Genomic DNA, 26,970 nt, shown 5'->3' on the forward strand with positions numbered 1-26,970 from the left:
TGACAGCAAAAATCATCCTGCGAGAGCTATGTGGCAGGAAGATTTCATGGGATGAGGAAATCCCAGCTGAACTGGCTCAAAGGTCACAAGTTTGGCATTCAGAGCTTTCAAAACTTCATGGCTTTACCGTCAACAGGTGTTTGAAACCTGCTGGATTTGGAGTGGTCATATCTACACAATTGCACCACTTCGCTGATGCCAGTGAGAGAGGTTACGGAGTCGTTACTTACCTCCGTATCACAAACCAGAAAAGAGAAACTCACTGCTCATTCATTATGGGCAAGTCCAGAGTGTCTCCTCTGAAGCAGATAACAATTCCACGTCTGGAGTTGACAGCAGCTGCAGTTGCTGTAAAAATGGACAAGCTCATGAGAAAGGAGCTGCAAATGCCACAAGAAGAATCTGTGTTTTGGTCTGACAGTAGCACTGTTTTAAAGTACATTTCCAGCGAGAACATCAGATTTAAGACATTTGTAGCAAATAGAGTGTCACTTATTAGAGACAACACAAAACCAAGTCAGTGGATGTATGTAAACTCTGAATTAAACCCTGCTGACCACGCTTCAAGAGGAATGAACACAGAGACATTCATGAAGTGTTCAAACTGGATTGCTGGGCCAGAGTTTTTGACAAAAGATAAGAAAAACTGGCCAATTCCACCGGACATTAAAGAAATACCAAAAAATGATTTCGAAGTCAAAGAGGTGATGAGTGTGGATGTTACAAAATTACATGAAAATCCAGTGAACAAACTGATCTCTCACTATTCAGACTGGTACCGTCTAAAAAAGGCAGTTTCCTGGATACTTACGTTCAAGCAGCTGCTTGGCAGGTTAAGTGCGCATCGGAAGCTTCTCACGTCACAAGCAAGTGGCTGTGACAGCAGTAAAAGGAAATCTGAAAAGGTTGCAGGTCAAATGCAGCAGTTCAAAACATGTATTAAGGGATCTTCACTTACCACTGCAGATGTTGCAAAGGGAGAAACTGAGATTGTTAAGTTTTGTCAAAATCAAAGCTTCGCAGAAGAAATTGCAAGTCTTCAAAAAGGTGACAAGCTTAAAAGGAGCAGTCACATTGTGAAGCTGGATCCTTTTGTCCAGGATGGAGTTTTAAGGGTTGGCAGTAGGTTGCATGAGTCTGCACTACCAGTAGATGTTAAGCATCAAGTGATTCTCCCTAAAGGTCATCATGTTTCTACTTTGATTCTGAGACACATTCACCAAGAAACAGGCCATGGAGGAAGGAATTACATATTATCCAGGCTGAGAGAAAGATTCTGGATTCCACAGGCAGATTCAGCAATAAGAAAGATCCTGTCAAAGTGTGTAACATGTAGAAGGACATCTGCGAAACCTGGTGAACAAAGAATGGCAAACTTGCCACAAGATCGCCTGATTCCTGACAAACCTCCATTCACAAATGTGGGCATAGACTATTTTGGACCTTTTGAGGTCAAGCATGGGCGCAGCAGAGTTAAGCGATATGGTGTATTGTTTACATGTCTTGCTGTTAGAGCAATACACATAGAAGTTGCCCACTCACTTGAGACTGATTCTTGCATAAATGCATTCAGGAGGTTTATTGCAAGACGAGGTCAAGTGTCTGTCATGAGATCAGACAATGGCACTAACCTTGTGGGTGCAGAAAGGGAAATGCGTGAAGCAATCAAGGGATGGAATCATTCAAAAATCTCAGAAATGCTCATGCAAAAGGGCATCACCTGGATATTTAACCCCCCAGCAGGGTCACATTTTGGAGGAATCTGGGAGAGACAAATTCGCTCAGTTAGAAGAATTCTTAACCAGATCCTAAAGCAGCAACCTCTGGATGATGAATGCTTGCGGACATTGCTATGTGAAGTTGAAGCAATTGTCAACGGCAGGCCAATAACAAGAGCGTCTAATGACCCCAATGATTTAGACGCACTTACACCTAATCATCTACTTCTTCTTAAAGGGCAGCCAGTACTGCCACCTGGATTGTTTCAAAGAGAGGACTTGTATGCAAAAAAAAAGGTGGAGACAGGTGCAGTACCTGTCAGACATTTTTTGGAAGCGTTGGACTAAAGAGTATTTGCCGCTTTTACAAGAAAGACAGAAGTGGTTAGTGACTAGGAGAAATCTGAGACCAGGAGATGTTGTTCTCATAGTTGATGACAGTGCACCAAGAAGTTCCTGGTTAATGGGAAAGGTTGAGAGAACAGTTCCAGACTCACATGGACTTGTCAGACGTGTGTTTGTCAAAACCAAAACTAGCGTTTTGGAGAGGCCTATCGACAAGTTATGTTTGTTGCTTGAAATGGAGGCAACAGTTTGAATATCAGCCTCATGTGTAACAGATATATGTTCAACACATATGACTTATGTTTCATATAATGTTTGGTTAAGCCAGTTAGATTATGAGTGTTGATATTAAATGACGCTCTATTGTGTTAATATGTAATTGTTATGCCTTAGCAGTAACAATTAGGGGCCGGAATGTTAGCGCCATTTATAGTTATTACATGTTTTATTTTGAAAAGCCTGAAAAGGATATGGTGCTTTTGTTGTGAAAGGTTTGTGAGAAATAAAGTAAGCGAATGGCGGAGCGACACGATGGTTTTACCGCCGTTGTTGCACAAACCGACGCGTAAAACAGCCTCTTGTCCATCCAGACTCTTATTTTAGATATAAGAGAAATAGAGAACTCCAAGAAGAAACAAAGATAGCCATTACACAGGGGATCATACACCAAGACAGCCAGTACATCGTTGACACGAAGTGAGAACAGCAGGGCAGAGAAGAATAACACAAAATTAGAGTGGGACAAACTGCACCCGGCAGCGGCAGAGCCAAACACAGGCACCATCATACTGAAAGTCATGAAAGCGTTACTTCATGTTAAGCATTATCAGAAAAGACACTGAAAGGATAGAAGGATCACAGATGAACAGAACAATACAGGGTCACTGCATTTGCCGTGTTTAGTCAAAATACGATGAAGAAGTTGTAAATGGAAATATTTGGATCATCATCTTTTGTATTTGCATTTTTTTAACTAAAGATTATTGCAAAAAAAGAAATTCTGTTTTGCGTGAGTTACTTTTTAAACAGTGCTTCAAGTATGACACAGATACTAAATCTACTCCCATGACAAGTACTATATGAATAGAAATATGAAGTGAATGGATTGATTGGCCAGGAGCTGTTGGGTCAGCCTGTCATGTGACCGATTATGAGCAGGTCTATTTCACATTTATCCTATTTTTGCACATTTATTGATGGAGGCAGCACAGCCTGCTAAGAATGACTGAGCCTATTAACATCACTAACATGTGACACATTTAGACATCATACTTTGCTTCAGTCAACAGAAACTTTAACCACTGATTGCTTTCTTGCTTTTGCTGCAGATGTAAAGACATTAATTACAGCATTATTTGTAATGTGGACAGATTTTGTTCTGATGCTTTGGGGAGTCACTGTGTGTGTTCACTTTGAGGCTCTCATGGAGAATAAATGGAATAAACAGTTGGTGTGGACGCTCATCTTCATCAATGTTAGTCAGAAGACAGTTTTCACCCTGTCTCATTAAGAGTGTGTGTGCTCTTCCTCAACTATCACCGTTTGCTCCTCTGAATTCATCACCAAAGTAACAGCTTCCTGCTCTCAGCTAACATCAGCTTAGAGAAATCCTGGAGATGCTGATAAACTTTCAGATTTATCACCAATCAACTAAATACCGAAGAATCTGAGCTTGAACAGCACAGAGTTAAAAACATGTCCATACCTGTGATGTGTGAGTTTCTGTCGGGTTTCCGGCTGATATCCAGCAGTCTGTGCTGACGGTTGATCTCCTCCTCATACTGGACGATGGTTTTTTGAACCTCTGAGAAGATTTCTTCACAAACAGCAGTTAGTCTCTCCTTGATGAACTCTCTCAGATACTGAGCTGAACTCATCGCTGCTTCAACTCAGGCTGAGTGGATCGATACCGACGTTTGTATCAGATCCACACTAACGTGATAGTTCTGTATCGAGGCTGCTAAATGTTAGCCGATTAACCCGAGTCCAGACAGATTTTTGTGAAGCGCTATTGAGGCGTTTCTTGATGACGTCAAGTCCCGGGAGCCGGTGTTGTGCCAAAAAGTGATTGTCTGCCAGAAACTGATTGCCGGTGTTCCAGATCTACTGGCGTTTAGATCAACTGGCGTTGGTCGAACAGATGTGTGGCAGTCTTGCGTTTCAGGAGCTGCTACCGACAAATCAGCAAAAAAACGCCAAATGTGTCATCTGTGACACTTGTGAGGTTGTCTCAAACACACTCCATCAGTCTTGATGCTGTTGAACAACAAAATGTTTAAAAATGTGGCGAGTTTACCTGGTGATATCCTCATGCGCGACGCGATCGCGAAAACAGCAAACAATTAACACCACGCCGATGTTGTTCACAGGACAGCAAGAGTAAACGATCGGGAGACTCTTGTCGTCGTTATCGTTCCCCTCGCACGGTTTGTTTCTCCGAATTCAGCGTTTTTGCTTCACAACTACAGCGTGCTGTTTACTTTGTGCACTAACATGGACTCGAGTCAACCAGCGCCACCTCTGGCCAAGTGCCACAGCCTACAGCCAGATCAACCTGTGACACACATCTGCACCACGTTTGAATTCGTGTCATGCACATTTGTACCTTTCAATTGTGTCTGTTTGTGCGTCATGCAAATAAACCTTTGAAATGAATGAAATGATATCATGTATTTATTATCAGCCTACATTTGTACAAAATGCCAAATGACATACACATAAGAATCACCATCCTGATATCAATACTTTTGCCCATACGAAAAATGTCGTGAACACACTAATATTTCACCAGTGTTGTAACATCACATGTCGTTAGCGTAGTCTGCCTGTGTCTTCCCTCTGCAAACAAACATGTTAGAGTTGATTGTGATATACAGTCTGCATAAGTGTGGTTAAACTAATGAACATTTGTAAGGAGATGGCAGTTACTGTGAATGTACAGCAGTTACACAGTGATTAGTAATAAACAGTCAGACAATGACCCTGACAATCTCATTCAATCTTGCAGATTGCACCTTCTGTGGAAAGTGGTACCACACAGTGTGTGTGGACTTCCCTTGTGCAGAAGGCGACTACAGATGTTGTGGGTGCTAAATAAACAGAAAAAACTGATCCCTGTTGTCTTTGCTTACTGATTGTTTTTAGTGTTGACAATCCACATTGCTGGCATTGCATCTTTCAACATGTTTGTGGGTAGATTTGGATGTACCAGGGTTAAGTGCAGCCACTCAGCCTCTACTCAATGTGATCATAGCAGCAGGTGCAGATGTGTCACAAGTTAATCTAGTAGTGGGCTATGGTCATGTGTTAGTGGTGGGAACAGTCATATCCACTCACTCTCACTGGCTGTTTATTACTAATCACTGTGTAACTGCTGTGAATTCACAGTAACTGCCGTCTCCTTACAAATCTTCATTAGATTAACCACACTTATACAGACTGTATATAACTCCAGCCATGTTGATGGATTGCCTATATTGGCTGGAAATATTCATTTTCAGGGAAAAGACACAGACAGACGATGCTTACAGGATGTGATGTGACGACACTAATGAAATATCGATGTGTCATATTTGTCCAAGGCGTATTTCATTGTTATGGAAAAAGAGAATATTAAAATCATGATGACCAATTGGAGTGGTGATTTCTATGACTTTGTGTATATAATTTGGAATTTTGTACAAATGTAGGCTGATAATAAATACATGATATCATTTCATTCATTTCAAAGGTTTATTTGCATGACGCACAAACAGACACAATTGAAAGGTACAAATGTGCATGACACGAATTCAAACGTGGTGCAGATGTGTGTCACAGGTTGATCTGGCTGTAGGCTGTGGCACTTGGCCAGAGGTGGCGCTGGTTGACTCGACTCCATGTTAGTGCACAAAGTAAACAGCACGCTGTAGTTGTGAAGCAAAAACGCTGAATTCGGAGAAATAAACCGTGCGAGGGGAACGATGACGACGACAACAGTCTCCCGATCGTTTACTCTTGCTGTCCTGTGAACAACATCGGCGTGGTGTTACTTGTTTGCTGTTTTCGCGATCGCGTCGCGCATGAGGATATCACCAGGTAAACTCGCCACATTTTTAGACATTTTGTTGTTCAACAGCATCAAGACTGACGGAGTGTGTTTGAGACAACCTCACAAGTGTCACAGGTGACACATTTGGCTTTTTTTTTGCTGGTTTGTCAGTAGCAGCTACTGAAACGCAAGACTGCCACACATCTGTTCGACCAACGCCAGTTGATCTAAACGCCAGTAGATCTGGAACACCGTCCGCGGGAGCGCGCGCAGCTGCTTAAAGCTGCAGCGCCCGGATTACTTGCGTTGCCAGCTACTTCCGTGCAACTGATATAACGTGGGGGGGGGAACCAACACATTTATGCCTTTGTTATTAGGCAAAGGTATGCATTTATGGAGCTTAAACGTTTCTTGTAACCGAATTATGACGCTTATCAAAAGGTTGCTTTCAGTGTGTAGCGCAGTCACGAATGACTACACGCATCACGATGGAATAATTAATGCCTACAGGTTTAGTATGTCTACTCTCGTTGTTCATATTTGTTATAAGACTGTCGAATAGTGGTTAAAACAATAAAGACCTATTGTGCCAGTATCACCATGACTCTTTCTTGTTTGTGCAGAATAACGACTGAGAACATGGCATTTTAGCGCTACCAAAAAGTGATTGTGGCCTATAACTTGTCACTGAAACAATATTTCGGCTTCAAACTTGTTGGATATATTCCAGAAGGGTTACATGTGATATATTAAATCCCAAACACTCTCCAAGAGCTGCTACCGCCCCAGCCTTCCTCTTTAGGAAGCTGGGTGACCTGTGTGATGGTCCAGTGGGTTCTTCTTGTGGAAAGTGAGCGACTCTTTCTGTTTGAATTATGAGAGCTATGAGACGTAACAGTAGGCGGAGCCTCTCCTTGTGACTAAGGAATTACTTTGGTTCTCATCCATCAGATCTTGTCTTTGTTAGAGCTGTGCGATGTGACCAAAATTTTATATTCTGATATAAGTATGTATCCCGACAATGATATAAATCACATAAATGTAACATTTCTGTAAATTCTGTGAATCACGGGCAACTCGACTTGCGTGAAGTGTTCCCAGCTGGAGTCGAGTGTTTTGACCGATGCACGAAGCTATACATTTTTAGACATAAGTTCAAACGGCTGCCATTTTCTTTTTCAGTATTTATTACATGGTGTGCTGCGGGGAAAAGCCTGTTCTAACGTTAATTTTTTTTAGCACCTAACGGCTCTTTTTTGCTTCTCATCCATAAACACTGCATACTCTTTCACATGATTCATTTTATTTAGAAAAATCTCAACAGGATCTTCAGCTTTATTGTGAAAGGTTTATGTGGAAAATAAACAAGCGGAGCCACGCAATCATGGGATGTTGCCAATGACAATGTATAAAAGCAGTTGCTTGTCTGTCTGTAGTGTGGTTATTTTAAATATAAGAGAAAGAGAGAACTGTAAGAAAATAATATAGCCACTACAGTGACCATCAAAATGGTGAAAAACAATATTGCCGTAAACAGTTAGTTTTGCGACACAAAACAAACGATAGTCCCGCCCTATAAGGCTGACTGAGACTTATAAATTATCCATTTTGTCCACTGTTTTCGGTGTTTGTCAGATTTCAGTCTCAGAGTGTAAGTCATTTTTTCCATTGTATATATGTCCTCGATTACGTCCATCCAGTCTTCCAGTTTTAAAGGATCGCTTTTCAGCCAATTCTTTGTTATCACCTTTTTGCTTGACAACAACATAATCTTAAACAAATACCAGTCCTCCTTTTTTACATTTTCCCATATTCCAAAATACATTACTCGTGCCTCACACAGTACTTCATACCCCAGCACCTTCGTCATTGTTGCCGCGATTCTTTCCCAATATGATTTAATATATTTACACTTCCAAAACACATGTGAGTGATTGGCGTTCCAGTCTCCACATAATCTCCAGCATTGTTGGGGTGTTTTCAACTGCTTGCTTTTGATATACGGAGTAATAAAAAACCTAATCACATTTTTCCAACCATATTCTCTCCATCGTCTAGAGCTAGTGGAGTTATGCTGTGTGAGACATACATTTTTTTTTTTTTTTTTTTTTTTTGTGTGTTTGTTGTTGTGTTATTATTATTATTGTCTTGTCCGTATGTAATACAAAGGAAAAAGTACAAAATAAAGAGTTATAAAAAAAAAAAACAAACGATAGTGTAAAATGAAACGATAGATGTTTTTATATTTTCAGCCGATATATATCGTGTGAGTGTGTGTACAGTGTCCATGTCTGTTTGTCTCCACATTGGATGAGTGTCGAGTATGTGTATATGTGTGCATGAGGGGTGGAGGAATGCACGTTTGTGTCTGTGTCTATATGTCAGCTTGGGTCTTAGACTCCACCTCTCTGGGAACATCTCAGGCCCTCCAAGGTATGGAGGCCTATCTCCCCCCACCAGACTCCCTGCCGGTGGCTGATGCCCTCACACGTCGGTACGTTGGTGGTTCTCGGTGTCCAGGCTGGGTGCTCAGGTATGTACCCGATGTGGGCCTGGCACCCATGGCTCAGTTGGGCCCCTTCTAGGGGCTGGGGGGCCCTCGGGCCTCTGGGCCCGGGGCTAGGTCCGTTCTGGCATAGCTGGCACCTGGCAGAGCCCCGTTCGCTGTCACCCCCTGTGGCTTCTGCACCGTGTCTGCTGGGTGACCCCTCGTCTGGGGCTCTCCTCAGCTCTTTCCAGGACAGTGGCACAGTTGCCCCTCTGTTGGTCCTCCATTGGGCTCTTGCACTCTGGGGGCCTCTGGATGTCTGGGGCCTGGATCTCCTCCATGCCTGCTTCATGACCTGAGGAACAGGGCTGTGGCTCCCCACAACCTCTAGCAGATTGTTACATGGAGAAACCTTTTGAATACAAGCATGCCCGTCCACACATGTGTTCACAGACACAAACTACACTTTTCTTGGCTGCTACCTCGAAGCACACTGTGCACTGTTGGTCTTGCGTGCTGCACAATAACATTCAATATTTAATATTTACCGTTATCTACATTTATTTAGGTTATTGCAATGACGTTGTGTTTATTGTGTTGCTCTTTTTTATGCTTTTTTATGCTTTCTTCCCCCCCCCCCCCCTAAACAGGTGATCCAGGTGATTTTTTCCTCTTCTTTTTTAAATGTCCTCTCTCACTGCCCCTCTTCCCCTCTGTTTATCTTTCCCTCTCTTTCTTTCTTTCTCCCTTTCCTATAGAATAGAATAGAATGCCTTTATTGTCACTATACAGTAGGGCTGCCACAAACGATTATTTTGATAGTCGACTGGTCACCGATTAATTTTGCGATTAGTCGACTAATCAGATCATGTATCAATTGGACGTAAAACGTACAGCTTATTGCACCAGCAGCATCTGCTCTTATATAACTATCATTAGCTTTAAGTGTTTCAGGTCTGTGCTAACTAAAAATAAAGACAAGATGATAGTTTGTTAAATTTTAATGAAATTTGCAGATTGTTTCGGTGAAGTTTAATAAACTCCTTGCTGTCTAAAATGTAACAGGACACCGGAGTAAATTCTCGAGCATCTCACACTTCTGATGATCAGCTGTCTGCTTGACGTTTATTCAGCTGTGTAAAAACTATAACTTTAATCTCAGCCAAACAGGAACAAATAAAATACTAAAAAAAAGCCAAACAATAACATGTTTAAGTTATCTAAGTGACTTATATATCATGTTTAACCTGAGCAGCGAAAGACGGCGGTGGGTTTGAAAACGATTTGCCGGGAGTCCGGTGTTCTCACGGCTCTAGCTAGCCTTGCCCCCGGCTCGCTATCGAGCTAGTGGGTAACAGACATCTCTGAAAACGTCGGAGCACTTTTGAAAATATGCGGTGTCTTGATAAACTGAGCAGATATTTGAGGTTTGCGCTATGAATGGGCTGCGCTATGAATTCTGGGACAGAGCTACTTCTTCTTCTTCGGGGTTTAACGGCAGCTGGCATCCTTGTACATGCAGTGCTGCCATCTTCTGTTTCACTCTGTTATTACACTCTTAAATCCTACTACTCATTCCTGCGTCTTTTGGGATCTTACAAAGCTTCAAACGACGCGTCGACTATTAAATCAGTCGTCGACAATTTTAATAGTCGACGTAATCGTGACTAGTCGACCAATCGTGGCAGCCCTACTATACAGTTGTACAATGAGATACAGAGCATCTCCTACTCAGTGTAAACATGCTGGGGGGGGGGGGGTACAATTCTGCAGCGCTATGTACATATGGACAGTATTAACAAAGGAAAAAACATATATACAGTGGGTCAAAAAAGTGTTTAGTCAGCCACTGATTGTGCAAGTTCCCCCACTTAAAATGATGACAGAGGTCAGTAATTTGCACCAGAGGTACACTTCAACTGTGAGAGACAGAATGTGAAAAAAAAAATCCATGAATTCACATGGTAGGATTTGTAAAGAATTTATTCGTAAATTAGGGTGGAAAATAAGTATTTGGTCACCTCAAACAAGGAAAATCTCTGGCTCTCACAGACCTGTAACGTCCTCTGTAAGAAGCTTTTCTGTCCCCCACTCGTTACCTGTATGAATGGCACCTGTTTGAACTCATCATCTGTATAAAAGACACCTGTCCACAGCCTCAAACAGTCAGACTCCAAACTCCGCCATGGCCAAGACCAAAGAGCTTTCGAAGGACACCAGGAAAAGTATTGTAGACCTGCACCAGACTGGGAAGAGTGAATCTACAATAGGCAAGCAGCTTGGTGTGAAAAAATCAACTGTGGGAGCAATCATCAGAAAATGGAAGACATACAAGACCACTGATAATCTCCCACGATCTGGGGCACCACGCAAGATCTCATCCCGTGGGGTCAAAATGATCACGAGAACGGTGAGCAAAGATCCCAGAACCACACGGGGGGACCTGGTGAATGACCTGCAGAGAGCTGGGACCAAAGTAACAAAGGTCACCATCAGTAACACACTACAACGGCAGGGAATCAAATCCCGCAGTGCCAGACGTGTTCCGCTGCTGAAGCCAGTGCATGTCCAGGCCCGTCTGAAGTTTGCCAGAGAGCACATGGATGATACAGCAGAGGATTGGGAGAATGTCATGTGGTCAGATGAAACCAAAGTAGAACTTTTTGGTATAAACTCAACTCGTCGTGTTTGGAGGAAGAAGAATACTGAGTTGCATCCCAAGAACACCATACCTACTGTGAAGCATGGGGGTGGAAACATCATGCTATGGGGCTGTTTTTCTGCCAAGGGGACAGGACGACTGATCCGTGTTAAGGACAGAATGAATGGGGCCATGTATCGTGAGATTTTGAGCCAAAACCTCCTTCCATCAGTGAGAACTTTGAAGATGAAACGAGGCTGGGTCTTCCAACATGACAATGATCCAAAACACACCGCCCGGGCAACAAAGGAGTGGCTCCGTAAGAAGCATTTGAAAGTCCTGGAGTGGCCTAGCCAGTCTCCAGACCTCAACCCCATAGAAAATCTGTGGCGGGAGTTGAAAGTCCGTGTTGCTCGGCGACAGCCCCAAAACATCACTGCTCTCGAGAAGATCTGCATGGAGGAATGGGCCAAAATACCAGCTACTGTGTGTGCAAACCTGGTAAAGACCTATAGTAAACGTTTGACCTCTGTTATTGCCAACAAAGGTTATGTTACAAAGTATTGAGTTGTATTTTTGTTATTGACCAAATACTTATTTTCCACCCTGATTTACGAATAAATTCTTTACAAATCCTACCATGTGAATTCATGGATTTTTTTTTTTTCACATTCTGTCTCTCACAGTTGAAGTGTACCTCTGGTGCAAATTACTGACCTCTGTCATCATTTTAGGTGGGGGAACTTGCACAATCGGTGGCTGACTAAATACTTTTTTGCCACACTGTATATATAAAATGTACAATATACAAGACATAAGTAATATGTAATAAATAGTGTTATGTATATACAGTTGAGTTATTGCACATAGAATTGGTATTGCACAGTGGTGGTCCATGTGGGAAGTTGGGGGGCTGTGTTATCTGTGCATGTGTGAGTTCAGGGTGGTTATCGCTTTGGGGAAGAAACTGTTTTTGAGTCTGTGGGTTTTTGTGTTGATGCACCTGTAGCGCTTCCCTGAGGGAAGCAGGCTGAACATGTTGAAGCCAGGGTGGGAGCTGTCCTTGATAATGTTTGCTGCTCTGGTGAGGCAGCGGGAGGAATAGATGTCCATCAGGGACGGGAGAGGGCGGCCGATGATCTTTTGTGCTGTCTTGACCACACTCTGAAGCCTCACTCTATCTGCTTTGGTGCAGCTGCCGTACCATACCGTGATGCAGTAGTATCCTTCTATACTTAACAGGCCGAGCAGCAAAGTCAGCTTCTTTGTCACATTTCTACTTTTTGTCCTCCTCTTCTTTCGTCCTCAACAACTGTGCAGTAAAAACTTCTGAACTTGGCACAATGATGAAGGGATGAGGCTTTATTTTCAAAATGAGGTACCACTGATTCTTTGGAAATTAGTCTAATCATTTAAGACGTTACTCACTCTCTCTCTCTCTCCAGACTGGCTCTCTGATGTACTCGCTCACTCCCAGTGAAAATCTGAACATTGTCTTCATCTAGGCCTCCAACTTTCCCTCATCCTACGCCTGTAACTAGTCCAGAATGCCGCAGCACATCTTTTAAGCGGCACCAGAAGACATGATCATATTACACCTGTCTTAGCCAACCTTCAATGGCTCCCCGTCAAATAACGTATAGTTTTTAAAATCCTTTTGTACACTTGTAAAATTTTAAATAACTTGGCCCCCAGCTACTTGATTGACCTCCTTGACCTATATACCCCTAAGAGAGCACTTAGATCCTCTAATCCAGGGCTGCCCAATCCCAGTCCTCGAGAGCTACTATCCTGCAGCTTTTAGATGCATCCCTACTCCAACACAGCTGAATCAAATGAATGGCTTGTTATCAGGCCTTTGCCAAACACGATGGCATGCTGAAGAGGTAATCAAACCATTTGATTCAGCTGTGTTGGAGTAGGGATGCATCTAAAAGCTGCAGGACGGTAGCTCTCGAGGACCGGGATTGGGCACCCCTGCTCTAATCAATCGCTCTTACAGCAACCAATGTCCCGACAGAAGACTAGGGAGGATTGTGCTGTTGCTGCAGCTAAACTTTGGAATAGCCTGCTGATTGATGTCTGTGCGTCGAAACAAATTAGACTTTAACTTCCACCCAGTTCACGCTTGTGCCCGCCACTTACCTCTAACAATTTTGTAATGATAACTGTATTTTCTTTGTTCTTCTATTGTTGTAATCCTGCAACACAGCAATTGTGTGAAGCAATTTGATGTTAAATGTGCTATAGAAATAAAATTGAAACTGAAATATATACTTTGAGACTTTGTAAGTGTTAGTGTGTCTATGTAGTCATTTCTACTGGAAGACCATATTCTGATCAGTGAATCCTAGTATCATTCTCTATAGGGCCATGTTTGTTTTCCAAACAAAAAAGAAGAAAGGTAAACTAGAACAACGATATGGAATGAGGCATGTTTATCCAAAAGGGTCAAAACATCAATTTCTGCATTTACAGTATATAAAACAACATCAGAAACAAGGTAAGTAAACAAACTTTATTTATACATTACCTTTCGCAGGTGAAAAACTACAAAGTCCTTTACAATAGAAACAGGCAATAAAAACATAAAACAACATACTTATAACATACGGCCTAAAACTATATGGCCTATGACTCCAAGAACACCGTCCCCAATGTTAAACATTGAGGTGGAAACATTGTGCTTTGGGGGTGTTTTTCTGCCAGGGGGACAGGACAACTGCACCGCATTGAAGAGAGGATGGAAAAGGCCATGTACTGTCAAATCTTGGTTGAGAACCTCCTTCTCTCAGCTAGGGCATTGAGAATGGGTCGTTAGTGGGTATTCCAGCATGACAGTGATCCAAAACACATGGTCAAGGCTACAAAGGATTGGCTCAGCGACCTTAATCCCATAGAAAAATCTGTGGAAGGAGCTGAAGGTTCGAGATGCCATGAAACATTAATTACTCAGAGGATCTGCAACGAGGAGTGAGACAAAATCCCCACTGAGATATGTGCAAAACTCGTAGACAACTAAAAGACACATCAGACCTCTGTGATTGGAAACAAAGGTTTTGCCACCAAGCAAAGGTTTCAAAAGTTTTGCAAAGGGACCAAATATTTATTTCACCAAATAACGTGCAAATTGATCTATAACTTTTTTTGCATTTTTCGGTGTTGTTGTTCTATCACTGTTCAAATAAACTTACCATTAAATTTATAGACTGATAATTCCTTTGTTAGTGGGCAGACTAAAGATTTCAGCAGAGGTTCAAAAGGTTTTTTTCCCTGACTATATAATAATGAGGTAATAAACTGCCCTATTCTGGGAAGCATATTCAAGAGCTGATTAATTTTGACATCAGCAATTCTGAGTTTTCAGTTTCAGTGCATAACAAAAAAAAAAAAAAAAAACAAAAAACAGCAGAACCTCCATCTGTCAAAAAGAAGTATGACGAATCACAACCCATTTTCTGAGGAAGACACTTTAAACAGCATGAATTTTCATGTGAATCTTTACATGGTCAAGCCGCCTATATCTTTTCCCACAGCTGCTACAGGAATACGGTTTGTCACCTGTGTGAATTCTTACATGACGTTGCAATGAAGAGTTTAGTTTGAATCTTTTTCCACAGGTCCTGCAAAGATGTGGTTTCTCACCTGTGTGAATTCTTACATGACGTTGCAATGTAGAGTTTAGTTTGAATCTTTTTCCACAGGTCCTGCAAAGATGTGGCTTCTCATCTGAGTGAATTTTTACATGATCACTCAAATGTGACTTCTGAAAGAATCTTTTCCCACAGGTGTTACAGGAATGTGGTCTCTCACCTGTGTGACGTCTCTTATGGCTAATCAATTTGGATTTCTTTTGACAAAGCTTTCCACATATGTCACATATCAGATGCTTATGCCTGTTCTGAGGTTTACTCTGACTCTCTGACACAGAAGTGTTGTTTACTCTCTGACTGTGACTTCTCTTTCTGTCATATCTATTCTTTTTCAGCTCTGCATTTCTAGTTGATCCTGAGTCCACACGCTGGCTTTCGTCATGATCTCGGCTCTCTGCTTCAGGAGAGATGTGAGAAATGAACTGCTCACTGTTTGGTTCTGGTTCACTGTAGTCACTTTCCCCATAAGTCGGAGTCTCCATGAAAGTATCAGCCTCCTGCTTCAGTCCAAGCTGCTCTCCCTCCTGACTGCTGCACAGTTCCTCCTGTTCCTCTTTAATCTGTGGAGGCTCTGGGTCCTCCTGGTCCAGACTGGAGTTCCTTTCTTTATTACAGACCTGCTTCTCTCTGGTGACCATCTCCTCATCATGGACACTCTGCTGGTGAAGGTCTGAAGAGAAATAGGGAATAAATTAACTAATAACAAACATTTGAGAAAATGTATTCTGATCTGAATCATTAGCAGCTCTCTACGTAGTGACCATGTAACAGTGAAATTTAAAGAGTACAAAATGACAAATTATTTGGGCACTGATGCAAATGACTTATTTCTTATTAATAAAGATCAGTTAAATGTGTGGATGTCTATAAATGTGTGAAATGTAGTGATGTTGGTGTGTTTTTTGGTAAATGAAAGTGGATTTCTCAGTTTAAGTGTTACACATTTGTGCTGCTTCAGAAACTTTTCTTTGTGCTCGCAGTGTCAAAGCTTTGTTACTGAGTGTTATAGTTTTAATGTGGCTTTTTTCTTAATCCAGTATAAGTAAGCAGGAGTTTCTTAGCATTTCAGTGTCTCACTCATTTGGGGGGGAAAGTAAACCAATGAACCAATCAGAAACAAATAACAACTTGAGTAGTTTTTCTACAGTGGAAATTGTAATGTCCTATTAGACAGATTACAAAATTCACTTTATCTCCTAGGAACAAGGCTGGCAACTCCTCCCCCTTTTGTGAGTGTGGACGCTTCATCTCTTTGCTCTTTAAATGCTTTGCTTCTTTTATTGATTTTTATGCTGATTTTTTCCCTTTTTTCTGTATGAGCTTACCTGCGATAGCTTCTGGACACTTATAGATCATTAGGACTAAAGTGTTCTTAACAGAAACAGCAAATTTTATAGTTACCTTATCCTCAGCGCTCTGTGTGTCTGTGGCCTAGACACAGCTGAAGCCTGATTACAGCGTCTGGGCACCGAACAGCCTCAATAGCCTGGAAAGGTGCTAACCGCTAGGCTAACTAGCAACAAGATGCCTCCCCTCTCCACAGATGACTACCACAGCCTCATGCAGAAGATTGCAGTACTGGAGACAAAAAATCATCGCTTAGAAGTAAACGTGGAGGTAAATGGACTGTGTGGAAATGAAACAACCTTGCCTTTGATTCAAAACAATGGCGATGAGCAAGCTAGTACACAGCTAAGGAGCACAGATAACATGACCAAGAAAGTAGACTCCGTGCATTATTATAAATCCTCAAGTGATAATCCCCTCTTGGACTGTCTTGGTGCAAAACCAAGACATAAATCATGTCCCCTGGAAGGGGGAGGACGTATCACAGGCAAAGCACAGCGAGCTGAAATCTCTGAAACCGACTGGCCTTCACTTCCTACGAGACAGAGAAGCTCTTCTACCCCTGTATACGGGAGGAAACAGGACTGGACAACCGTGAATAGGAAGGTTAACAACAAACCTCCAAAACAACTGAATGTGAAACTGCAGAACAGATTTGTATAGTATAGTATAGTGACAAAGTTGCTAAGTTGGCAACACTGACAAACACTAAGGGATAGCAGCACCCCTTTATGAAATGCAAAACACCATGATGCTGTGTGCAGTCCCACAATGACCAATTCATGGGACTGTCCTATTTAATCTGCATATGCTGTCTCTTCATGACATCTTTTAGGAGTTAGCTGTGATAAGCCATCTATCAAATATGTAAATGATACCCAGATTCATTTCTGTGCTCTCATTATGTTTGTGCCTTGGAAAAGTGGATGTCTGGACACAACTAAAACTTAATTCCATTCATCCTCCTTCAATTAAACAGAAAAAAAGACAAATCCATTTAGTTTACATCTTCAGACTTCAGACACTGAAGACCTGTGTAAAAAATTACAGAGCCTATCCAGGAAAACAATGTCGTAACCAGAAACTGCTCTAACCCTAGGCCGTAACCTTCCTACGCCTAACTACACATCATATCAATGCAGCCTTCAACATCTTGAATGGCATGGAAGGTTGAAAGGAGCTTCCAATTACAAAGTAAATCGGGGCGTAGATTTCTTACAAAGGTTTAAATCAAGCTTTACTTTCAATGGCCATATTAAAGCAACACCTCTGAAAGATTGAAGATTGTATGTGGCGTTCCTCAAGGTTCTATTTTGGGACCTAAACTTTTTAATTTATATATCAATGATATCTGTGACGTATCAAAAAGGTTACATTTCGTTTTAATTGCAGATGATACAAATTTTTATTGCTCAAGAGAGAATTTGAAAGATTTGGTTAAAATTATGATTTCTGAGATGGTAATATTTAAAAATGGTTTGATGTAAATAAATTATCTTTGAATCTGACAAAAACAAAATTTGTGATATTTGGTAATGGTGTAAAGGAGGAATAAGTTATTATGTCTACTATTGGAGAATTGATTGAAAGAGTTACTGAATTTAGCTTTTTCGGTGTAATAGTATATGAAAATTTAACTTGGAAATCTCATATTGAGTATATTAGAAAGAAAATTGTCAAAAACATTTATATTTTGGGAAATGTTAGAGATTTATTAGACTACAAGTCAATGTGAATCTTATACTTTACATTGTTTTTCTCATACCCCAGTTATTGTATGGAAGCTTGAATACCATAAACCTTCTATACTTATTACAGAAGAAAGTGATACGAATGATTCATAATGTTAAATATAGAGAACATACAAATAAATTGTTTATAAAATTGCAAACTATTGAAATTACAAGATTTAGTGAAACTACGGACACTATGTTTAAGGCTAAAAATAATACTTTGCCTTTCAAGTTACAAAATTTAATTTCAATGTGTTTGGGAGGTGAAGACAGCAGAAGAAAATATAATTTTAAGCATCAGCTAGCTAGGACTACACAAAGATTAATGAGTCAACGGTTAGGGGTATACGACTGTGCTGAACTCTCTTCATTATAATCTAAAGAGTTGTACAAATTTACATTGTTTTAAAAAGTGTTACATGTTTAAAACGATAAATCAATATGAAGAATATGAAAGAAATTGGAGTTCATAGAAGGGGATTTTTTTTCTCCCTCTTTCATTCTCCTTATTTTATTCTATTTACTTTTTTTCTTCTCCTTGTTATTATGTGATGTGGTATATTGCTGATTGTAAATGTGTTGTTTGGTCTGTGTTAGGATTTGGAGATAAATGCTAGTGTGTTCCCTGGTTTATGGTGCCCACTTATATTAGTTGAATCGCAGATAGAGGGCGGGGTTTAATAAGAATATTTTCTTCTTCCTGCTCCTTTTCACGCATGGTTGGAGTGCTATATCACGGGAAAGCATGGTTTGTGTGTATGAAAGGATAAAACTGTTGAAACTGTTGAACCAAGTGTGAAATAAATAAATAAATAAATGAAGGCTGAATTAAATCCAAACCATTAAATTATTTATGGCAATATTAAACAAATACATAGGAATGCTTTCTTACATTTGCATAGTAACTCAAAAAATACCAATATCCTCTCTAGAAAAGCTAGTTCATGCATTTATTACTTCTAGTTTGGACTACTGTAAATTGATATTACTGGGATGTCCTAAAACTCCATGTAAGGCTTTGAGTTGATCCAAAGTGCTGCAGCAAGTGTACTGAAAGGAACTAGAAAGAGAGAGCATATTTCTACTATATCGGGGTCTCTTCATTAGCGTTCTGTTAAATCCTGCTTTTCACACACAAGTTCTTGAATAATCAGGCTCCATCTTATCTTAATGAGCTTATAGTACCATATCACTCCATTAAAACACTTTGTCTTCAGGCTGCAGATTTACTGGTGTTTTCTAGAATATTTGGCTAGAGGAGACAGACAACCTCTTTACTTTTAAGAAAGCATACAGTTAGGGCTGGATCAGGTAACCCTGAATCCTCCCATAGTTATGCTGCAATAGGTGTAGACTGCTGTGGGATTCCCATGATACACTCAGTATTTCTTCTTCAGTCACCTTTCTCACTCATTATGTGTTAATAAACCTCTCTGCATTGAATCATTACAAATTATTAATCTCTGGCTCTCTTTAACAGCATCTCTTTGTCCTTTCCTCCTGCCCTCACCCCCACCGGTCAGGGCAGATATCTGCCCTGCTGTGAACCTGTTTCTTCCTGTTAAAAGGGAGTTTTCCCTTCTTACTGTAGGAGTGCATTGAAGCAACTGTTGTTAGGATTGTGCTCTGTATGAATAACACAAATTTGAATTGAATAGAAATTAGAAATGTAGCTAAACTGAGAGATCCATTTATTTATTTCTTGAGGAGATGGCTACTGCAGCTGTCTTTTTATTGACTTTCCTAAAAGACACGACAGCTGTTTGTATAGTGGTCGCTACATTTGACAGCTATTCAAAGGTTTTTTCTTGTATTTCTGTCAGTGTTGATGGTGTACTTGCACATGAACCACTACACTGATGTGTCACTCCATGCCCTGCCACCCACTGGCTGACCAGTTATATTTGTTACATATATTCTTATATTATTATAAAATATAATTGAAATATATGAAAAAGTATTTTTGTTATGTTATCGTTTTTACACAGTGTTTATTATTCATTAATTTGTCAAAACCTATATTGTCCACCTAAGTGGACATGTAAAAAACTCTGTGAAAAGTACATGTTTAAAAAAATGAAGTTCAAAAAATTATTTTTTTTCCCATGTTTAAAGATGAATAAAAATATGAAAAAAAATCCAGATTGAGGTTGTCATCATTCATGTATGAAAGGGTTAAAGGGTCACATGATCTTATTTCAAAAAAGTATAAGCTAGCAACCATTATTGTAAGCTAATGTTTTAATCACCCCATCTTAGCTTTCTGATACTTAAAAAAAAACTATGTGGAAACATCTAGACTTATTTGCATTCAGACAGCTTTTTAATCTCCACTTTAAAGGCTGTAGGTTGAAGCCATTGCTTTAACACTCTGTATAATCTTAAAATGTATTGTTTTATCTTTAAGGCTCATATACCCTGATTTCTTTATATTACATAATTACCTCATGATTTGTATCACACATTTATGTTTTATCTTTTATTCTACAAATATGTATTGGAAGTGGACTGCACATTGACACTAGCAGAAACAGACAGAAGTGTTCTGAGGAATTTGATGGGGCAGGTCTCTCTGGACTAGTGATGTCACCAGAAGGTACAAAGCTTTAAGGCTCACTCTGCTAGAGGTAAACAGCGCTATAAAATTTGGTGTTAGGCAATGCTCTCTTTGCCCCCATTCTCTAATTCTGCAGGCCTTCTCCATGAGTCATATTTAGTTTTATTATGACCATCACAGTTTTACATACCTATTCTGTGTGACTGCATCTCAGGTTTCCAGACCATCTCCAGCAGCCTGAGCTGCTCTTCATCAGTCCAGACAATAATGTCTTCAGCCTCCTGCTTCAGTCCAAGCTGCTCTCCCTCCTGACTGCTGCACAGTTCCTCCTGTTCCTCTTTAATCTGTGGAGGCTCTGGGTCCTCCTGGTCCAGACTGGAGTTCGTCTCCTGATTACAGACCTGCTGCTCACCCAGACTCTCCTCTTCCTCACAGTCATGTTGTTTTGTGAGGTTTTGAGGAAAAACAGAGTGACAAGATTCTCTTGTTATATTTGTAATGAAAATGTTGCATTTTGGTGTTATTCTTGTATGTTCCCTGTAGATCTTCATCACCAGGTCATGTGATAATGTCCTGATCAGAGCAGGCGTTCTTTAGTTGGTCCATTTTATGATGAAGAAGACAGAAAGAAGGTGCATCAAACAGTTCTTTTTATGGGAGCAAACACAGAGCCTCAAGCAGAAATACTGTCTCAACAGGGAAAGTTAATAACCACTGTCACAACAGAGCTCAACACTGAAGCTCACAAAGTAAAAATGCCATTCTGGGATTTTGATTATGACACTGTGAAACGATGGTATGAGCTCCTGTAGAAACCAAATGTCTGTATGATATCAAGCTTGTTATAACAAAAGAGACTTTTCTTCAAAGAACTACTCCACCCACAATCCTAAACTGAAAAAGGCAATGTCTGAGATTGGTGGAGTTCACTGTTATTATGCAAATGCTCAAATTTGCAAACTAGAGATGCACCAATTGAGTAGCTCGCCGGCCCATTTCACACACATATGTTATCGTAATGGAGCAGCATGATAAGACTGACTGAGTCTATCAACATCACTAACATGTGTCATTAAAACGTTTACCTCTCTCTTATAAAGTCTCTGCTGTTACTAGGACCTAACCTATCAGTGACCATGAACCTGCACCAGTGCAACATAGTCCATCACTGGACACTGAACCACAGCACTGATAAATAGTTTTCACACTGTCTCATTAAGACTGTGTGTGCTCTTCCTCAACTATCACAGTTTGCTCCTCTGAATTCATCACCAAAGTAACAGCTTCCTGCTCTCAGCTAACATCAGCTTAGAGAAATCCTGGAGATGCTGATAATCTTTCAGATTTATCACCAATCAACCAAACACTGAAGAATCTGAGCTTGAACAGCACAGAGTTAAAAACATGTCCATACCTATGATGTGTGAGTTTCTGTCGGGTTTCCGGCTGATATCCAGCAGTCTGTGCTGACGGTTGATCTCCTCCTCATACTGGACGATGGTTTTTTGAACCTCTGAGAAGATTTCTTCACAAACAGCAGTTAGTCTCTCCTTGATGAACTCTCTCAGATACTGAGCTGAACTCATTGCTGCTGAGGCTGGGGCTGGGCGGATCGATACAAATGATACAGACATATTGGTATAAGACCCACACTAACGTGAAGGGATCAATACTTTAGTTTGTGTTTCTCACAAATACGGGCCATTCAAGTCTGTCAGGTTTATATTGTTGATTGTCATTTATGCTTAGAAAAATAAAACCATATATGCTTAGAGGTGAATAATTGATTGTGTAGTGATAGGATGTGTGATCCTTAGTAGTTTGCAAAGACTGTGTGTCTTCCAGAGTGTTCTGGCATTCACACTCAGATCCTGGAGTCACAAGAAGAGCTCGTACCTTCTTTTATTGTTTTATGGTATAGCAAACACAAGTACATCTGTTTTAGTCTAGGTGCCTTTTGTTTAGATGAACTGCTGGACTGCAGGTTTAGGGAAGTCGTTCACAGGGTCACATCTTGATTTAGCTAGTAGGCCATCACTGTTTCCCTCATCAGATCGGTTGGTTTTTGAGCTGTTCTTTACTCAAGTGAACTGGCTTCACGCTTCTAAATAAATTACAGTACAATGTTTCTAAATCTCACTGCAACTGCTGCGTCACAATAATCTGTCCTGCTTCATAAATCTGTCCCATAGCTTATATAGTAACACATATCTTATTTTCCTATATCTACTTGTTGTAATTCAGTGGAACTTATTTCCTTCATCCATCAATTACCCCAGCTGAAGTAAAAATATTAATAACAATAACAATGAGCTGATTCCACATGATGTTTGTCATGTTTTCCTGTCTATGCTGAGCTCGTTATCACTTCAGCCACTTTATCACCATCTTGTCACTTTTTCCACCACATTGTCATTCTACCTACTGCTTGAACACTTTGCCCAAACTGCACCTCCTTTCCATTTACTAGACTCAGTCGTGTGTCTTTACCTTGCTGAACCACATCCCTACAAACACTCATCAGAGAGCCGTTCCTCAGTATTATATCACTCTTAACCTCCCTGCATGCTTATTTATCGCCGTTGTAGCTGAAACTGGTTCCACTCACCAAGCCGAAGAGTTTTTCTTCTGGAGACAGTTTTTTAACCTCGACTTAAATCCGTCCTCGTGTCTCGTTGTCACGGTTACATTGCGCTCACTGTCCGTTTCATCCACATTACAGATTTACTTTCACTGTTTTTTTTTTTGTATTTTCCCCTCTTGTTTGACCTTTTTTTCACCCCCGCTCTTCTCTCCCGCCATCGACTTCTGTTCTTATTTCACTTCCTGAAACGTCACGTCGCTCTGCTGTTTCCGGTCCCTTCGCAGACCTGCCGGTCAAACCTCTCGTGGACCCTCCCCCCTCCTCTGTTTTTGTGTGTGTGTGTGTGTGTGTGCGTGCTCCTCCTTACCTCTCTGACCTGTTAAGCACTACCTCTTCTGCCCGTTCACTTCGATCTTCTTTTTCTATCCAGCTTTCTGTGTCTTCTTATGGCCTCACCACCACGGGAAGCAGAGCTTTTAGTTGCTCTGCTCCCAGGCTGTGGAACTCTCTGCCCCCAGATATAAGAAACATTGGTTTGCTCCCCCAGTTTAAATCAAGACTCAAAACCCATCTGTTCAAATCTGCATATTCACTGTGAACCCACTGTTTGTTCATTTTATCTTGTGCTTTTGTGTTTATTGCTCTTCTTTTGTCAACGTTGTGTTATGTGTTTTATTCTAGCATTATTATTATCATCATCATCATCATCATCATCATCATCAACAACAACAACAACAACAACAACAACAACAAACTATTATTTATTTGATTGTTTGCTATGAGCTAACGCTAGTCCACACTCCAAGCCACTTGGTGGCGGTAATGCGCCACGTCGTTGTTTGCTAACCGCCAAGAAACGACGACGACGACGACGAAGTTAAACGAGGCGAAAACCACAATAAGAGCAAAATGAAATCTGTAATGTGGAGAAAATGGGCAGTGTAACCGTGACAACGAGACACGAAGAGGGATGTAAAGTATAAAAAAATGGCCCAAGAAGAAAAACTCTTCGGCTCGGTGAGTGGAACCAGATTTAGCAACAACAGCGATAAATACGCCTGTAGGGAGATGAAGAGTGCTAAAATACTGAGAAACGGCTCTCTGACGAGTGTTTGTAGAGATGTGTTTCAGCAAGATAAAGACACACGACTCAGTCAAATAAGCGTTAATGGACTCCACAGTCTGCTGCCTGACAACAAAAGAGCGTCTGTGGGGTTTTATCCGGAGTACCTGAAATAGAAAAAAGAAAACAGAAACGGGGACAAAAGTTCTGTTTTAAAATGCATATTATAGCGAGAAATGTGACGGCTTGTCTGTTGTTATTATGTTTGATGAGCCAAGTAAGATGTGGATAAATTAGCTATGAGATTAGGCCTCCCCCCACCACGGAGATGCTGTAAGTATCAAAGCAGCTCAGATTACTTGTTTCTTTCTTATTAAAGAGAATGACAAAAGTTTCACTGTGAGGACGTGATTTAAAGATGACAAATGTCTAAATTGCACATATCATGTCCTGAGTAAAGGACTGGCAGTTTTATGTTGGGGTGTCTGTTGATTCTCACTTGTCTTGGAAACATTGGTTAGGAAAACAATCAAATCAGTAAAACGCATATTACTGGATGCAACAGTTTGCTAGAATTGGAAGGAATTTGTCAGGCCAATTGTGTAATTGATTGATTCAAAGATTTTCTTTTTTCCTTTTCACTGCTTTACCCTTGTCTGCACAGGTGATGAAAATGGATCTGTGTTTGCCAAATGCCATTAAGATCTGAAGAAGAAGAGAGGTGCTGTTTGATGAAGCGGACTTAAGTTAAAGGAGAGACACAAACTAAAGTATTGATACCATCACGTTAATGTGGATCTGATACCATCGTCTGTATCACTTCTATCATTCTGACATGCAGTCAACATGTGGTGATGTGTAAGAGCTGACAGGCTCCATTCACATTTTGAGATCAGAGCTCAGACTAGTTTCAGTTATAAGGAAGAGAAACTCACACAGTCACTGACACTGAGAGGAGAAATGGCACAGAAAGGAGTTCAGCTGGACCGAGAAACCTTCTCTTGTTCCATCTGTTTGGATCTACTGATAAATCCGGTGACTATTCCCTGTGGACACAGCTACTGCAGGAACTGTATTAAAACCCACTTTGATGAAGAGGACAGGAAGGGAATCCACAGCTGCCCTCAGTGCAGGAAGACGTTCACACCGAGGCCTGTCCTGGAGAAAAACACCATGTTAGCAGCTTTAGTGGAGCAGCTGAAGAAGACTGGACTCCAAGCTGCTCCAGCTGATCACTGCTATGCTGGACCTGAAGATGTGGCCTGTGATGTCTGCACTGGGAGGAAGCTGAAAGCCATCAAGTCCTGTTTAGTCTGTCTGGCCTCTTACTGTGAGAAACATCTCCAACCTCACTATGATGCAGCTCCGTTAAAGAAACACAAGCTGGTGGCCCCCTCCAAGAAGCTCCAGGAGAACATCTGCTCTCGTCATGATGAGGTGATGAAGATTTTCTGTCGTACTGATCAGCAGAGTATCTGTTATCTCTGCACGATGGATGAACATAAAGGCCATGAAACAGTCCCAGCTGCAGCAGAAAGGACTGAGAAGCAGAAGGAGCTCGAGGTGAGACGACTAAACATCCAGCAGAGAATCCAGGAGCGAGAGAAAGATGTGAAGCTGCTTCAACAGGAGGTGGAGGCCATCAATGGCTCTGCTGATAAAGCAGTGGAGGACAGTGAGAAGATGTTCACTGAGCTGATCCGTCTCATCCAGAAAAGAAGATCCAATATGAAGAAGAAGGTCAGGTCCCAGCAGGAAACTGAAGTGAGTCGAGTCAAAGAGCTTCAGGAGAAGCTGGAGCAGGAGATCGCTGAGCTGAAGAGGAAAGACGGCGAGCTGGAGCAGCTCTCACACACAGAGGATCACAACCAGTTTCTACACAACTACCCCTCACTGTCAGCACTCAGTGAGTCTACACACTCATCCAGCATCAATATTCGTCCTCTGAGCTACTTTGAGGATGTGACAGCAGCTGTGTCAGAGACCAGAGATAAACTACAGGACATTCTGAGAGAGGAATGGACAAACATCTCACTGACAGTCACTGAAGAGGATGTTTTACTGTCACCAGCAGAGCCAAAGACCAGAGCTGGATTCTTAAAATATTCACGTGAAATCACACTGGATCCAAACACAACTCACACACATCTATTATTATCTGAAGGGAACAGAAAAGTAATATTTATGGAACAACAACAGTCTTATTCTGATCATCCAGACAGATTCACTGGATGTTATCAAGTCCTGAGTAGAGAGAGTCTGACTGGACGTTGTTACTGGGAGGTGGAGTGGGGATGGGGAGGAGTTTGTATAGCAGTCACATACAAGAACATCGGCAGAGTAGGGAGAGTGAATGAATGTTTCTTTGGACGCAACGACAAATCTTGGGCATTATATTGGTACACAGACAATAATAAATTTCGCCATAACAATGTCCAAATTCACCTCTCAGGTCCTCCGTCCACCAGAGTAGGAGTGTACCTGGATCACAGAGCAGGTATTCTGTCTTTCTACAGCGTCTCTGAAACCATGACTCTCCTCCACAGAGTCCAGACCACATTCACTCAGCCGCTCTATGCTGGACTTTTTCTTTATGGACTTGGAGCCACTGCAGAGTTGATTAAAGTCAAATAGAGAAGACAGGTTCATGTTGATCCCTGACCATTATATGTACTTGTGTAGTTTCTAAATGAGGCTTTACATTTTAGAAGCTGAGAAGTTCAGTGGTCCATTGATGTGTGAAAATAATGTTGGACTGATTCAAACTTTTGTTACGACTGTTGTCGTAATTTTAATATTCAAATCTGAGTG

The 26,970-nt window shown here is 41.1% G+C and overlaps 2 protein-coding genes and 1 long non-coding RNA gene across 11 annotated transcripts in view; 2 read left to right on the forward strand and 1 right to left on the reverse strand.

Annotated features, from left to right (window-relative positions):
* LOC113017235 (uncharacterized) overlaps positions 1-23,421 on the reverse strand; it is a 63,040-nt gene extending 39,619 nt beyond the window's left edge. For 2 of the 9 annotated variants that reach the window (XM_080298659.1, XM_080298658.1), the window contains exon 1: positions 21,927-23,111. In XM_080298659.1, the coding sequence (XP_080154785.1) occupies positions 21,927-22,146 (220 nt within the window). In that variant the 5' untranslated portion in view covers positions 22,147-23,111. The other 7 variants (XR_013906264.1, XR_013906263.1, XM_080298655.1 and 4 more) reach the window with 7 other exon arrangements.
* On the forward strand, positions 5,601-15,732 carry LOC145425553 (uncharacterized). Its single transcript, XR_013906275.1, has 2 exons — positions 5,601-6,140; positions 15,211-15,732. It is a non-coding gene; the product is annotated as an uncharacterized LOC145425553 (long non-coding RNA).
* A 504-nt stretch (positions 23,422-23,925) lies between the features above and the next one.
* The window catches only part of LOC113017229 (tripartite motif-containing protein 16-like), a 3,450-nt gene continuing 405 nt past the window's right edge, over positions 23,926-26,970 (forward strand). The window contains exons 1-2 of the mRNA XM_026160384.2: positions 23,926-24,113; positions 24,824-26,970. The exon at positions 24,824-26,970 is cut by the window's right edge and continues 405 nt beyond it. Coding sequence (XP_026016169.2) covers positions 25,120-26,793 — 1,674 coding nt within the window. The 5' untranslated portion in view covers positions 23,926-24,113; positions 24,824-25,119 and the 3' untranslated portion in view covers positions 26,794-26,970. The remainder of the gene's footprint in view (positions 24,114-24,823) is intronic.

Source organism: Astatotilapia calliptera, chromosome 3 (assembly GCF_964374335.1).
Source record: "Astatotilapia calliptera chromosome 3, fAstCal68.1, whole genome shotgun sequence".
NCBI classification, from domain to species: Eukaryota; Metazoa; Chordata; class Actinopteri; order Cichliformes; family Cichlidae; genus Astatotilapia; species Astatotilapia calliptera.